Source organism: Mustelus asterias, chromosome 13 (assembly GCF_964213995.1).
Source record: "Mustelus asterias chromosome 13, sMusAst1.hap1.1, whole genome shotgun sequence".
Classification (NCBI taxonomy): Eukaryota; Metazoa; Chordata; class Chondrichthyes; order Carcharhiniformes; family Triakidae; genus Mustelus; species Mustelus asterias.
In genome coordinates this window covers 83,201,739-83,217,842 of record NC_135813.1, presented here as the reverse complement: position 1 = coordinate 83,217,842, position 16,104 = coordinate 83,201,739, and the positions used below count along the sequence as shown (strand labels likewise).

Here is a 16,104-nt window from a genome sequence, read left to right as displayed (position 1 = left end):
AGAAAAACAACTTTTGTTAATGCCAGTTAGACACTGCCAGAAAGCTAGCATGACATATTCTTATCGTTTCACACATCATATTTTAAAAAATATACTGACAAAGAATGAGAACCGACAATGTGATAAGATGCAGAGAACATCATATTCTCCTGTATCCCATCCAATTTCCGACCCACAAAATACAAATATTTGACAGTGTTGCGATGCAGTCAACTAAAAATGTTGTGTTAAAATATTGAAACACATCCTGTTAACTTATTGTGCAGATATAACACCGAAGACTACCTCATCATTTACTGTTAGCATGTACTGCACTTCTCAGGTGATAATATTCAGTCTACACAAAAGGAATCAAATGTTGAAAGTCTGAAGCAAGATAAATACAGAGCAGGTCCACCTAAATGGTGAAAAAGCCAGCTTAATATTTTGGAACTGGAGGATAAAGCGCGTCCATTTAATTGGAGGGAAACTAGTAAAAAATAGCAGCAGGAGGAAAAGGGCAAGGCAGAAAATCCGAGAGATCAGAACACTTGATGTCAGACAGCTGAGATGGTTTAATAACCACATGTTTTTTTTTTGAAAAAGCTCAAAGAGGTGAAAACTGGTGAATGATGTGCTATGGTCTCCTGAGGTGTACTCTGCTTTCTCTAAAATAATGAAGAGCTGTCTTTCAGACTGAATCCATGATTAAAGTCTGCAGAAAAATGCAATGTGCTAAATGCCAATGAAAGAAAAGGACATATCGCATATTGGATAAAAAGACAATAGAAATGCACACCAGTCCAATTAACACTGATAGAGATCTGGTTAACTTAGTAAGTAAAATTTCCTTCTCCAGCTGAAAGGGCCTCTTTGTAGGAATAGTGAGAATAAAAATCAGATGGGGAGCACGCAGTGCTCTGTCAAAGAAGCAGCTGACAGCTTTTGCAGATTATTAACACAATTTATATGACACAAAAGTCTTGCTAAAAACCACAAGCTTTTGGTAACTTGGATCAACCTCGCACTCATTGGCCTGTCATCGGTTTTTCCTCACGTCTCAAAAGCACCTTTGGATATTTTTCCACATTAAGGGAGTGATATAAATGCAAATTGTGGCTGTGTGCCTGTTTGTAGGAGCTCCACAGATGTAAAGGACTTTGAAAGACGGCAAAGCTGCAGCCAGGAAGGTCTTAAGAACACAGTTGGGTCAATTTCCACGTTTACTCAGCTTGTACGTTTGCTGTGCAAATTGTGTGTGAAGGAAAATAGCTGCCTAACAGCTCAATAAAGACTTGTCTTCATCTGATTTGCAGCCATCCCTAAAGTCTAAAATCTGATGCTCAACTATGATTAAGAACTCAATCTTCATCCATGCAGGCAAAGTGCCAATCGCCTTCATTTCTCTGATTTAGTGCTAAACACTGCAGTGTCGTGGATATGGTGTTGGATTAGCAACAGAGACCAGAAATCTGGGTTCACCCATAACATGTTCTTAAGTGACCTAGCAAGCTGTAAAAAGATAATCTCTGAAGACTGGGCAACAAACACAGCTCTGCCCGTACTCTAAACTGCAAAGCACTGTTAAATGAGATCCCACAGTGAGGAATATGACTCTGGACAGCAGGAGTTATCATCACATTCACAGGTAGATATTTCTCAAGTAGCCTCAGTGTACTGGCTTTACAAGCTTTCTAGTAATGGTGTTCATCTTAATTTTATATTCACTGGCAGAGAAAGCTTGGAGTCAATTGTTTTGAACAGGAGAGAGCAGACAGGGAACTGGAGCTTGATTTGTACAAGCATGAGATGAAACATTAAAGTCCTGAATTGCAACCTACCAATGTGAAAGGGCCTGATGGACATGTCCTTCACAGTTAATAACACCAATAAGTGTCTTTTTGGAGGGAAATTGCTCACTTATCATGCAGGGATGCATTTATATTCTCCTTCAAAACTAAATGTTTCCCCAATAGTTAACAAAACCAATTTGATTCCAGAAGTTAAATCCCATTGTCTCCTTACAGAAATCTATTTAATTGTTACATCAGGCAGAGAGCCAGGCAGAATATTTTTTTAAATGGAGAGACAGAGAGACTGGGAAGTGTTGATACTTAGAGGGATCTAGATGTCCTTGCACACAAAACACAAAGTTAACATCGAAGTTCAGCCAGCAATTAGGAAAGCAAGTGGTATATTAGCCTTTATTACAAAGGAATTGAGGCTTAAGAGTGCATGGCTTTTTGCCACCTTAGCAAGGAGGGACATAATAGGCTTGGAGGGAGTGGATGAGATGATGGTCCTATGAGGTGAGATTGGATAGATTGATTGGATAGACGAGGCATATATTCCCAAGAGAAGAATGAGAGGTGATCTCATTGACACATAGAAGATTTTTTAAGGGACTTAATATGGTAGATGGCGGGAGGATGTGTCCTTTGGCTGGGGAGTCTAGAAATGGGGGTCATGGTCTTAGAATAATTTAGGCCAGCAATGGGAAGAAATTTCTTTATTCGAAGGACTGTGAACTTCTACCCCAGAGAGCTGTGCACGTACAGTGGGTAAGGCAGAGCTGTGCACGCACAGAGTTGAGGTAGATGATCAGCCATGATCATATTGAAGGGCTCAATGGACTACTCCTGCTCCTACTTCTTAGGCCACGCTGATTTTTGCCTATTTGCTGCATCAAGCTTAGTTACTAATTAATTACATTACGGTATTGAGCAAAACGATTTAATGCTTTCAATTTGCCCAGTTTTGAACAGCAAGTGTTTTTTGTGTTATATTTAGTGCCGTATGTGACTCACCAGCCTTGTAAAGCTTTACAACACCAAAATAGAATTTACCAATTAGTTAAGTGAAGCTCATGAGCTGTTTTCGAACTAGGTGTCAAAAAATGTATGAAACCCATCACCACCGTTTTTAGTTTTGCTACAGGGATTAACAAAATTCGGAATAGTCACATAAAATGTTGTCCCTTCATTGAGGTATGACCACCCAGCTGTACTGAGTTCAGCAAACGTGAGGCAAAATCTCCAGCAGTCTTCATACCACTGTGTGAATTATCTATGATTATCATTTCTTTAACTAAATCAATGAATGAAGACTGTAGGGCTGGAGATCTCATTCCCTGGCACGGATATAGCTCCAAGCTTGCTCCTAGCTGCGTCTAATATTTTGTTACCAGACAGCTCAAGTTCTAACATCAAAGTGATGGTTAAAATGATGGAGGTTTATTCCAACCTTAAAAATTAATGGTGCCACAATATTTATATTACCTAATGTACATCAACTCATTCAAAAAGGGGCTAGGTGGTGTCAAGTTGAGAATGGAATTGGAGGTTATGTAGGTTTATAAAGAGATGATAAGTGTTCCATAGGACACAATGGACAGTTAGGGCCACTTCGGGGGAAGGATAAAGGAGAAAGAAGATACAAGGTTAGAAGAGTCAACAGATGGATATTCTGGAATTTTGTTTGCTTATATTTGAAGAGCAGACAATTTCTGCAAGGGGTCCTTCAGGAAATTAAAGAGGAAAAAGATTTTTGGAAAGATGAGATTGATGGCTGAACAGTTTTTTTTCATTGTATGCTTATGAACCTATATAAAATATCAATGTTGATTTATTAATAATCTACTGATACAGAAAAAATACTGGAAGAGTTCAGCTTTCTTCAAAGCTTTCTAAAAGAATAATTAGCAAGGTAACTCACTGGTAGTTTCAAAACAATGCATCTAATAACAAAAGAAGCTGAAAACAGCCAGCCAGTCAGGCAGCTTCTGTGCAGAAACAGAAATCGAGTCAGAGCTAAGATCCTGGAATTAACCAGAAGACTTCCGTTAGCCTGAATTTCTGCCTGAAATCTGCTGAACTTTACTGACTTGTATGTTTTGGGAGCTATCTTCCATGGTTACCGTCTCCAAATCTCCTGAGGGCGTGGGAGCTTTCAGATTTTGAAGAAAAAGTGCTGCTCTCTTCTTGCGTTCCGCCTGCAGTTGCCTTTCCTTGCACTCTTTCGAAGCCTGAGCAAGCTTCTCCCTCGCTGCTGCAGCTAGTCTGTCCTCCAACTTCTGCTTAGCTGCAACAAGTGACAGAAAACACTAATTATACATGTTTAATATTCTCTCAGGAATGAAAATTCAGAGAAGCAAGATTTCATTGTTAGCATATATATATATATATTTATTTATATATATATATATTTTTTTTAATGCACATTAATAGTAAAAATGTGGGTAGTTCAAATATACAACCGAAAGGATATTTTGTTTTGTGGGAGAGACTGAAACTAGGGGAAACAATAATTAGCATTGCTGCCTCACAGCTCCAGGGACCTGGGTTCGATTCCTGGCTTGGGTCACTGACTGTGTGGAGTTTGCACATTCTCCTCAAATCTGCGTGGGTTTCCTCCGGGTGCTCCAGTCTCCTACCATACTCCAAAGATGTGTGGGTTAGGTGCATTGACCATGCTAAATCGATCCTTGGTGTTCCGGGATGCATAGGTTAGAGGAATTAGCGGGGCAAATATGTGGGGATAGGGCCTAGGTGGGATTGTTGTCGATGCAGATTCGATGGGTTGAATGGCCTCCTTCTGTACTGTAGGGATTCTATGGATTCAAAAAATAAGGAATCTCCCATTTAAGATGGAGATGAAGAGAAATATCTACTCTCAGATGGTTGAAATTGGGGAGACTGGGTCACTGAATATTTTTAAGGCCGAGTTAGATAGATTCTTGATTGACATGGGAGTCAAAGGTAAACAGGAAAGTGGAGCTGGAGCCACAAGTAGATCAGCCATGATCTTATTAAATGGCAAAGCAGACTCAAGGGGCTGAATGGCCTACTCCTGCTCCTAATTCATGTTAATAAGGCTACACTATGGATGGAATAGTTTGGGGATTCGAGAATAAATCCAAGTTTAATTTAAAAAAAACAAAATATCACATTAGTGCAGCTTCTGAGCCAAATATGAAGATTCTAATTAAGTGGAAAAAGCATTTATATCTTCCATCTGTTCAATTATAGAATTTTACTAACCAAATGTACACATCTTGGCTAGCTCATTTATCTGCATTTCACAATACTTAACAAAAAGTTTCACAAGCATTTACTACACATTGAATTGATGCTCAAGAACACATTTCCACATTAACGCATTGCCTCAATTATCTGCCAACATGCTTCTCACTTAATGAGTAAGTTTTTGATCTAATGTAAATGTTAAATCTCTATACAGTTAGCGTGTTATATCTGGAACAGCCTAAACAGAACATTTAGTGAGATGAAAAAGGACTCTCCAGTAGTGGACATGTGAGTCAAGGTCTCCAATGGTTTCAATTTGTTTATAAAAACTGCAGGCTGGTTACTGATTCTGAATCTTCACTTTCAGTGCAACAGTAACTTACAGTGGCAACATATTATTGTAACCCTACTTGCGCACCATCTTGTTATCGCTGTTAGTTTGGTTTAAATTCAGAGATGGAAGTTTCTTTTATGTCAGTTTGAAGACCTACATTAAATGGATTTGAGACTTTGGTGAGCATAAACCCACAACAAAAACCTGCGGCCATGGATTGTGAAGTCAATTTTCTGTCTCCATCCCCTGTATGCAGAGACTTCTGCTGCTGCCCCTTTGCAGTAGTGCCTGCAGCTTTTAAGTATGGCCTTTTAGGTGCCAACTTCAGCAGCCAGACTATCATTAACAAAGGGGGAAAGGAAACTGACGGATTTCCAGCAGAACAAAAATAAATGCAGTTTAGTAGGAAAACATATGATCTGGGCAATTTCTTTTTGACATGGAGATCTGCAGGTGATACTGTTCCTGCGTATTACTGGAATCTCTAAATTTGTGTGAAGGCTGGGTTGTGGAATTGTGAACGGTTATTGAGGGATAAAGCAAAAACATTCCAAGAATGCACTGTATAGTGCAATGTTTAGAATGCATCCCTTTTCAATAGCAACAAATGTTATTGGTTTCAAAGTAAGGTGCAGTACATTCCAAAAATGCTTGTTGAGTAGTTGCCATGCATCCGTACTCCCCTGGCTCATTAAAAATAGAGAGTGCACAAATGTAAAAATAATCTTCTCCGAGGTCAGGATTTAACATTTGCTGCTTTCTCTCAGCAATGCTGCTTATCAGAAGAACCCCTATAACTGGTTCTGGAGCAAGGTTGGAGGCAATATATATATATACAATTATGATGAGATGTGCAAAAATAATAAAGGACTAAAGTGGATGTTGTATCAAGATTGCAAACTTTCCACTTAACCGATTCTGGGAATTGTAAAAAATAAATCACTATTACCGTTATTGCTATTCCAATCTGGTTTGGACAGAGCAAGAATTGAACTTACAACACAAATAATGTTCAGTTATGGCAATAAAGGCAGCTCAACAACTTAAGTCATTGACAATGTTTTCAAACAATTAATCCTGAAAATTTCATGTTTCAATTTTAAAACACAGATCAATCAGTATAATCATTGAAGTGTGTAAAAATCTAATTTACAAAGACAACTTAATGTAGCTGTACCATTAATTCTACTTCTAAAGTCATTGATCTGACCGCACAATAAGTCAATATAAACAGCAATTGATCCTTTATTAGTCTGAACACAAAAGTAAGCGAAAGCAAAAACTGGGTTTCATAAGTATTGGGGTACATTAAAGACTGCAGTCTCTGTTTTCCAAATGGGAGTTCTGAAGATGCCTTATACCCATGAATCTGACATTGACCATACAAAACATGCCCTGACTATTTAAGGAACAGCTTCCCCCAACAATGCGCCAAGTTGAACCCTTGCCTCCGATACCAGAAAGTCCCCAGATTTGATGCCCAGTTTATGCTGAGATAGATTACCAGCTGGCACCACCAATTTATTCCATCCAAAGATATTTAGACTGCTGCTTGTGCAAACTAGCCAAGTGATACACCCAGAGAATATCAATAGCATGCAAAATCCAACGTTTTATTCTCTGGGTCAAACAGGACAAGACTAGTTGATCAAAGGCTGGTTCAACAAAATGTGATACATTATCTATTAAGAAATAATCTACAAGAGACCTTGACTTCATTCTTTTAAGAAACATCTTTAGATCTGCTGACATTTAAGATCATTCGCAGAAATATGCAGCTTTAGACATCTGAGACTTAGGAATTTGCTGTCTCTTTGGATATGGGGGAAATGATTCTGAGCACAAGTTAGACTTTGGTTTGATCAAATAATGCATTTCAAGCTAGTTTTCTTTAAAGCCACTGCAATGGACATTTACATTTATTTCCACAAGACAATTAGATACCAGACTAAATTTTCAATGTAACAAAATACCATTTAGGATCTAAGTAATAAAGCAGGCAAGCTGTGGTGTGTTTGCAAAACTCTACAGAAAGCCAAAAATGCTACCAACACACAAATAGATCTAGCTTTTAAATGATATTGAGTAAGCTTTAAATAAATATTCACACAGCACATTACAACATTATACTTTTACAAATGAATAAAGAAGTGACTGCAGGAATAGAATTTCAAACCCATTCCAGGATAATTCCTGCAAAATAAATGTTGGTGACATTTAGGGATGATTGATTCGAATTTCCTTTCTGTAAATAGGTTATACTTTGATCAGCCCGTATAAATCACTTATTGTGCCAAAGTTAAGTAATCATCAGGATACACATTGTTAAATAAAATTAAAACAAAAACTATAAGGTTGATTCGATGACAACCATTTGCAATAACCAAAGCATTTGCATTTTGGAAACATAGTCTAAAGGGTACTAAAATGATAAGGAACAGATATAATATACTAAGAGAAGTAGACCATGCAGCCTGTTGACCTGCTCCACCATTCAATTCAATCACCGATGATTTTGAGCTTCAATTCCACTTTTCCTCCCATCCCCCTGATTCCAATATGCCAAAAATCTGACTGTCCCAATTGTAAATATGGTCAATGTTCTTGGGATGTGGGAGTCACTAGCAAGTCTAGCATTTGTCGCTCATCCCTAATTGCCGTTGAACTGAAAGGGGATTTCAGATGATGATCAAGAGGCAACCACATGGCTGCTAGTCTGGAGTCACATGCAAGCCAGACCAGGTAAGGACGGCAAATTTCCTTCCCTAAAGGGCATTAGTGAACCAGATGGGCTTGTAAAATGAGCAATGATAGTTTCACTACTGAGAATAGCTTTGTATTCCAGATATATTAATTGATTTTAAATTCTATCTGCTGCCATGGTGAGATTTGAACCCATTTGCCCAGAGCATAGTGTGTACCTCTGGATTACTAGACCAGTGCCCTTACCATTATCCCACCACCTCCCCAATACCATATATGTATGCCAAGAGGAAAGGGGGGGGGGCCTTTAAGAGAATTTTTACCAATAGTGTGTCAATAAAACATTATTACTTTGGCTATGATTGGCTAAATGTCCCATCTTCAAAATAATTGAAGGTTTTAAAATCGAAGGATTTCCTCACTATTTACTTCAGTCTTTGAAATTATGAAAGGCATTCAAACTAGTTCTCAACTTGTGTATTTCTGACGAGATGTCCAGTCTTATATAAATTCCAGAGCAGAGTTTACATCAATCAAGGCTACTTGTGGGACGTGGATTTCAATATCGCTATGAGATTGAAAGACAAAGATCGCAGGTTATGAGGGATGTAGTTTGCTTATGCAAATAGCTGCAGAGTAGTGTTAACAAGAAAGCAATGGACTTGGCAAAAAAAATTGGACTGTCCAATTTAATAAACCCACACATCACTTCAGTTTTTTTTAAATCATGGACTGTAACGACAGATATTGATGTGATTGGAAAAGATTGGCAGGTATGTCTGTCCCCACTTCAGACATGAAATTAGTTTTTTTTTTAAAAAGGTTATTTTTGAAGAGCAGTCTTTCGATATAGAGAGTTGTTTCTCATTTACCAATATACAAATTTATGATCTGGAGCACAGAACGTTTAGAAACTGAAGGAGAGGTGGCTATCAGAACCAATGGAAAATAAAACACGGACATTTCAGTTACGTCACTTTATCATCTGCAAATTGGTTCTAGACATTAACCTGCGGGTTGGGGATGACGGGAGGGTAAGTGATAAGGGCAGGAGAGTCACTTGTATTCTTCACTCCATCCAAATGGCATTTTTATATTAGCAACTGGAGAAAATGTGCAAGCCAATAAAAGCAAAAATAAAATGTACATTGTGAAGGTAATATTCAGATAGGATACATGATTTAAACCCTGCTGAATATAACAATTGTTCATGAGTTTTGCAGTTCAGAATTTGAAGGTTCTTGGCAAAGAAAACTGAAAGCCCTGGAGGAAACTGATGGAATGACAATTCTCCAATGCTGCAGTCAATCACTACTGGTTCTCGCGGCTCAGAATTACAAATTTCTTTCTGTGACAAACAGTGTAAGTATAAATTGCAAGCATCAGAACTCCAGGCAATATTTCAGTAATTTAGAAAGGCCACTGTCATTTTCAATTTCAAATTAGATGTTTTTTCTTATTTTTTCAGAGGATGTGGATATTGCTAGTTAGTTCAGACTTGTTACCTATCTCCAATTGCCCTCAAGAAGGTAATGATGAGCCACCTTCTTGAAGCACTGCAGTCATCCTGGTATTGGTTCTCTCACAGCGCTGTCAAGAAGGGCGTTTCAGGATTTTTACTTCGCAACAGTGAAGGAACATTGATATAGTTCCAAGTCAGGATGCTGTGTGCCTTGGAGGGAGAGTTGCAGGTGGTGTTGTTCCCTTGCATTTTCTGCCCTTGTCATACGAGGTCCTACTGAGCCTGCTGGCCTACTTCTGCTCCTACACCTTATAGTAGAAGTTACAGATCTGGAAGGTGCTGCCAAAGGAGCCTTGGTGAGTTGCTGCAATGCATCTTGTATATAGGGCAGACCTCTGCCACTGTGAATCAATGGCGTAGGTGGAGGGAGTGAACGTTTGAGCTGCTGGTGGTGTGTGATCCAGTGGACCACTTTGTCCTGGATGGTATCAAACTTCTTAAATGCTGTTGGAGCTGCACTCACCAGGCAAGTGGAGACCATTCCACCACACTCTTGACTTGTGCTATGCAGTTAAGGGAAAGCTTTTGGGGATTAGGAAGTGAGTTATTCACCTCAGAATTCCCAACCTCTGACCTGCTCTTGCAGCCACAGTGTTTACATGACAAGTCTAGTGCAGGCTGTCAGTGGTAATCCCTAAGGATGTTGACAGTGGAGGATTCAGCAATGTTAATGCTACCGATTGTCAAGAGAAGATGGTTAGACTCTCTCTTGTTGGAAATGGTCATTGCCTGGCACTTGCGTGACATGGCTGTCTGTCACTTGCCATCAGCCCAAGTCTGAATGTTGTCTAGATCATGCTGCATGTACACACGGACTACTTCAGTTTCTGAGAGGCTGTGAATGGTACTGAACATTGTATAATCAGCAAATATTCCTACTTCTGATGTAATGATAGAGGAAGGCCATTGATGAAGCATCTGAAATCAAGAATACAACCCTGAGACTCCTGCAGCAATGCCTTGGGACTAAAATGATTGGCTTTCAACAACCACAACTATCTTACTTTAGAAAGTGTCAGAAATGAAGAGTGAAGAGTTCCCTCACCCTTGATTCCCATGGCTTCAATTTTGCCAGGGCTCCTTTGAAGCCACACTTGGTCAAATGCTGCCTTGATGCCAAAGGAAGTCAGTCACTTTTGTCCATTTTTGGCCAAAGGATGTAATGAGGTCAGGACGAGAGTGGCCCTGGCAGAAGCCAAAGAGAGCACCAGAGTGCAGTTTATTGCTGAATAAGTGCTGCTTGATTGGTATCAGTGACACTTTCCCTCACTTTGCTGAGATCAAGAGGAGACCGACGGGGCGGTAATTTGCTGAATTGGATTTACCCTGGTTTTTATGGATAAGACTTGCCTGGACAATCTTCCACATTGCTGGGTTGATGCCAGAGTTGTAGCTGTACTTCAACAGGTGGGCTATGGGTGGGGCTAATCCTGAGCACAAATCTTCACTATTATTGCTAAGATGTTGTCAGGGCCCATAGCTTTTGCAGTTTCCAATGACTTCAGCCATTTCTTGATATTGCATGGAGTGAATCAAACTTGCCGAATGCTAGCTCTGATGCTGGGGACCAAGTTAGATCATCTACTTAGCACTACTGGCTGAAGGTAGTTGCAAATGTTTCAGCCCAGTCTTTTGCCTGATGTGCTGGGCTCCCTCATTATTAAGGATGGGGATATTTATGGAGCCTCCTTGTTCAATTAGCTGCTTTTGGCATGCCCTCCTGCACTCTTTATTGAACCAGGGTTGACCGCCTCCCCCAGCTTGATGGTAATGGCAGAGTGAGGGATATGCAAGGCCATAAAGTTACAGATGAAGTTAAATTAAGTCATCCGCTGTTAATGGGCCACAGCACTTCATGGATGCTCAGTTTTGAGCTGCTAGATTTGTTCTTAATCTATCCCATTTCGGAATGTTCTTTAAAATTGATTCATGGGATGTGTGTGTCGTTGGCTGGGCCAGCATTTATTGTGTATCCCAAATTGCCTTTGAGTAGAGTGGTCCACTGGGCCATTTCAGAGGGCAGTTAAAAGACAACATATTGCTGTGGCTCCGGAGGCCAGACCGGGGAAAGACAGCAGATTCCTTCCTTAAAATACATTAGTGAACCAGATGGGTTTTTATGACCATCGACAATGGTTTCTTGTCCTTTCATAATCCATACCAGCCATTGATTATGGCTGGAATTGGTAGGTTTATTTTAAATTCAAATAGAGTCATAAAGGTTTACAGCATGGAAACAGGCCCTTCGGCCCAACTTGCCCATGCCGCCCCTTTTTTTAACCCCCAAGCTACCCGCATTTGGCCCATATTCCTCTATATCCATCTTATCCATGTAATGTCTAAACACTTTTTTAAAAAACAAAATTATACCCGCCTCTACTACTACCTCTGACAGCTTGTTCCAGACACTCACCACCCTCTGTATGAAAAAATTGCCCCTCTGGACCCTTTTGTATCTCTCTCCTCTCACCTTAAACCTATGCCCTCCAGTTTTAGACTCCCCTATTTTTGGGAAAAAATATTTACTATCTAACCGATCTATGCCCCTCATTATTTTATAGATCTCTATAAAATCACCACTAAGCCTCCCACGCTCCAGAGAAACAAGTCCCTGTCTATCCAGCCTCTCCTTATAACTCAAACCATCAAGTCTCAGTAGCATCCTAGTAAATCTTTTCTGCACTCTTTCTAGTTTAATATCATCTACTGTGGTGAGATTCAAACCTGGCATCCCAGTGCATTGCTCTAGATTTGTAGTTTACCAGTTTAGTGACCTATAGCACTAGGCCACAGGATGTATGATCATCATGAGACTTTTAATTCCAGATATTTTTATTGAATTCAAATTTCATCATCTGCCATGGTGAGATTCGAACCCAGGTCCCTAGACCATTACTCTAGGTTACTCATCCAGTGACAATACCACTACCATAGCGCCTCCCCTGTTAGTACCACACAATATGATAGTGGATATGCTCAGTGTGAAGATGGGATTTTGCCTTCACATAGACTGAGCAGTGGTCACTTCTACCTATATTGTCATGGATGGATGCATCAGTGACAGACAGATTGATGAGGAGTAGGTTTTTCCCTCTTTCACCACCTGCAGAGGGTCATTCTGACAAAACTGTCCTTCAGACCTTGGCCAGGTCAATCCGTAGTGATGCTTCAGAACTATTCTTAACGATGGACATCAAAATCGCCCTCCCAGTGTGCATTCTGCGTCCTTGCCAACATCAGTACTTCCTTCATGCGGTGAGCCATTCAAAAGCCCACCGACTTTGGCAGGACCAGAAGATCTTGTGGGCGGGAGAGGCAGTAAAATTCCACCCAGGAGCACCAGCATGTTGACTAGGCAAAGCACTTGCTCATCCCATCCCAGTAATTCGATCTGCGCATGTCATTATTGCTTCTGTTCCAGATCTATAAACCGTTGCGGGCATAAAATGATTTTAGCATGCAGAACAGTCTTCACAGATAGAATTATCTGCAAAAACAATTCTTTACAACAACCCCCAGGACATTTAACTGGAGAATCAATGGTTGCAGTGGGAGTAAATCCACAGTACAAATTGTATAGAGAGGAGGGCTTTAGTCAATTAGGTCTCCCACACAAAGCACAAACCAAATCCAGCTTTCAGAAGTTCAAATCATTTTTTAATAATTTGTCTTGAAAGTGAGATTAATTTAACCCTCATTTACTGTTATACGTAAGCTATTCAACCAAGTACAATTGCTAGGCTCAGTGGGTCATATTCCACCTCTGAGTCGCAAGGTTGTTAGTTCAATTCTCACTCTAGAGAGTTGGCCCAAATCCCCAAAACTGCAATGTCAGAAGTGCCATCTTTCAGACAGGACATCAAACCAAGGCATTGAATTGTTTCCAAGTTGCATGTGAAAGATTCCACGGCATCATTCGGAGGAATAGCATGGGTGACCTCCCCAGTGATTGTGAATATTTATCCATAGATCAACTTCACAAGGACAGATTAGCTGGTCATCAGCATTTTGCTGCCTGTAGGGGTTTGCTGTGTGCAAGTGATTGCCACATTTCCTCCATTTCAATAAGCGTAGGGTTGAAGGAGGTTAAGATATGAAGTAACGAGACCATGGAGAAGCTTGCAAACAAGGATAAGCATTGTACCATGCATTATCTCTACTCGGTAGCTTTTTTATTATTTTCTGAATGAATCAATCTTCTGCAACATTATAGAATCATAGTTATGAAGACACGGAAAGACACCATTTCAGCTCATCAAGTCCACATTATGTATTGCAATCCAGTCAATAGATCATTAAATGGTTCTTCACAGTTTCCAATTGAAAATAGTTTCTGGCTAAATATATACTGGACTAGCAACAATAAAATGACATTATCCACTGCAACAATAAAGGTAATTCTTTAATACCGTATTGGTAAAACATTAAGAATGTCCAAACATTTAAATCTGACATTATGTAGATTAAAATAATACATGCCTGAACTTTGTCATTACTCAATTTCAAGAGATATCGGTTTTAGGGTATTAAATAAAACACCAGTCACCCTCTGCATGAACAAACAATCTAATTTACAGCACAGCAATTATATGCGATGCTGAATTCCATTAGGTCAGCTTCATAAATAAGCAGCCTTATATTTCACAATCCATGCCAGTATTTCCATCACATGAGATTCCTGAAATTTCTGATGAATATTTTTGGGATTGTTTTCTTTAATTCCATAGGTGTGGAATTAGGCCCTGTGGGGAATGAAAGAATCAAATTCGATGGCCTGAATCTTCCAATTGGAACACTTTTCCCCCCATCCTGATCAGACAAAAAATTGCACCCTGCAATTTATTAGGGCAAACTTCCGTTCCAGGATCCTGCAGAACTCAGTCAGTGCAGGAAACTTCGGAGGGAGCAGCAGAGAGAATCCATGCCCTCATTTTAATTCTTACATGAGGTGTTACATGTGGGCACCGCTGGCAGGACTGGTTTTTGTTGCTCGTTCCTAGTTGCCCTAGAGATGGTGGTGGTGAGCTGCCTTCTTGAAGTACTTAGGTCCATTTGGTGTAGCTAGCTACAGCCACAGTGCTGTTAGAAAGGGAGTGCCCGAACTGAATTAATTATTCAGGTAAATGAAGAGTCTGGAAAGTTATGGTGAGAGATAAGGGGGCCACAGTGGGGCTGGGCCAAGGGAGCCAAGGGGTGGCACGGACCAAGAGAACACAGCAGAGCAGACCAAGAGAGCACAGGGACATGATAAGGAGGCAAGATAAAGGGGTGGGGTAAGGGAGCAGGTTAACTGGATGAAAGGTTCGGGTGGGTAAGGGGAGTGGATGTGGGGTAGAGTGGTAGGTTTGCTGGGTGTGTGTTGGGGTTTCAGAATGAGGTATTGCGAGACAGTTGGTTGGAAGGAGGGTAGTAGGAGGTGCAGTTGGGTGAGTCATGGCAATGCTCGGGGGGGAGGGGGGGGGGGGGGGGAAGGGAAGGGAAGGGAAGGGAGAGAGAGAGTGAGAGAGAGAGAGAGAGAGCGCTGTCTGGAGAAGCCCCAATTGGGAGAAAGGGGGGTCGGAGAGGGTCAGGGAGGAGGCGTTGTGGAACAGGGAGTAGTCAGAGGATCACGAATGAGAATCGGGGTCAGGGGATGTTAGCATATGGGGGCTGAGGGGAGGGGATCAGCTCTGTTGTCACCCTGGTCACAAACTCGGTTTTAATCTGTCTAGCATTTCTTGGCCAATTATTGAGCTAAGTACATTCAAACTGTCCAAAGTCTCTGACTCTAATTCAGAGTTGGGGACTTTTTTTTAAAAGAGGGTGCAGTGGAGCAGGGGAATTGTCCTTTGGAAGTTCAAACTTCCTGGCAATTCCCACAAAGTCACTGGGTTGGGACCTCTTTGGGGTCCAGTAGCATATCAGGAAAGCAGGAAATCTGTCTATTTTTATTATAGTGCTTCTGGGATCATACTTAAATGATTTTATTCATCTTCTTGATCATAAATCAATCACAAATAGTTAAGAGACATTCTTACTCTTTAATTAAAGTCAGTTCAGTGCAAGTGGGAAATAAACGCAGTTCCATTTCCAAAAGCTAAATTTAAGATTAGGGCAGATGGTATGAGAGAGATTAGCATAGCCAAATCTCAGTATGTAGGATAATTGTACTACATGTTCTCAATTTGCTCTTTAGAGACACATGGACAAATGTACTGCGAATAGTCTTGTAAGTATATCGACAGTGTGTACCTCAAATCACTGCAGATCGCCGTGATCTTATTGAAAGAGCAGGCTTGAGAGGACTAATAGCATACTTCTGCTCCTATTTCATATGCTTGTAGTATGTCCGGTTTAAATTCTTGAAACATCTATAATTACAACCTGCATGTTTGCACATAAATCATATCAACTTCCCATTACAAATTCCAATGCCCACATTTATAATATAACTTGCCACACTGTAAACACATCCTCCTGTCAGTAGAGGTACGTTTATCATACAAGAGCATACAATTACAGTATAGCAGGTTTACTAAGATTGTTCTTGATATAATTATGGA

General features: G+C 40.3%; 1 protein-coding gene across 10 annotated transcripts in view; it reads right to left on the bottom strand.

Moving 5' to 3' along the window:
• Positions 1 to 16,104, bottom strand: part of sfswap (splicing factor SWAP) — a 130,909-nt gene that overhangs the window by 47,599 nt on the left and 67,206 nt on the right. For 8 of the 10 annotated variants that reach the window (XM_078227145.1, XM_078227143.1, XM_078227138.1 and 5 more), the window contains one exon: positions 3,863 to 4,059. In XM_078227145.1, coding sequence (XP_078083271.1) covers positions 3,863 to 4,059 — 197 coding nt within the window. The remainder of the gene's footprint in view (positions 1 to 3,862; positions 4,060 to 16,104) is intronic. The other 2 variants (XM_078227142.1, XM_078227141.1) reach the window with 1 other exon arrangement.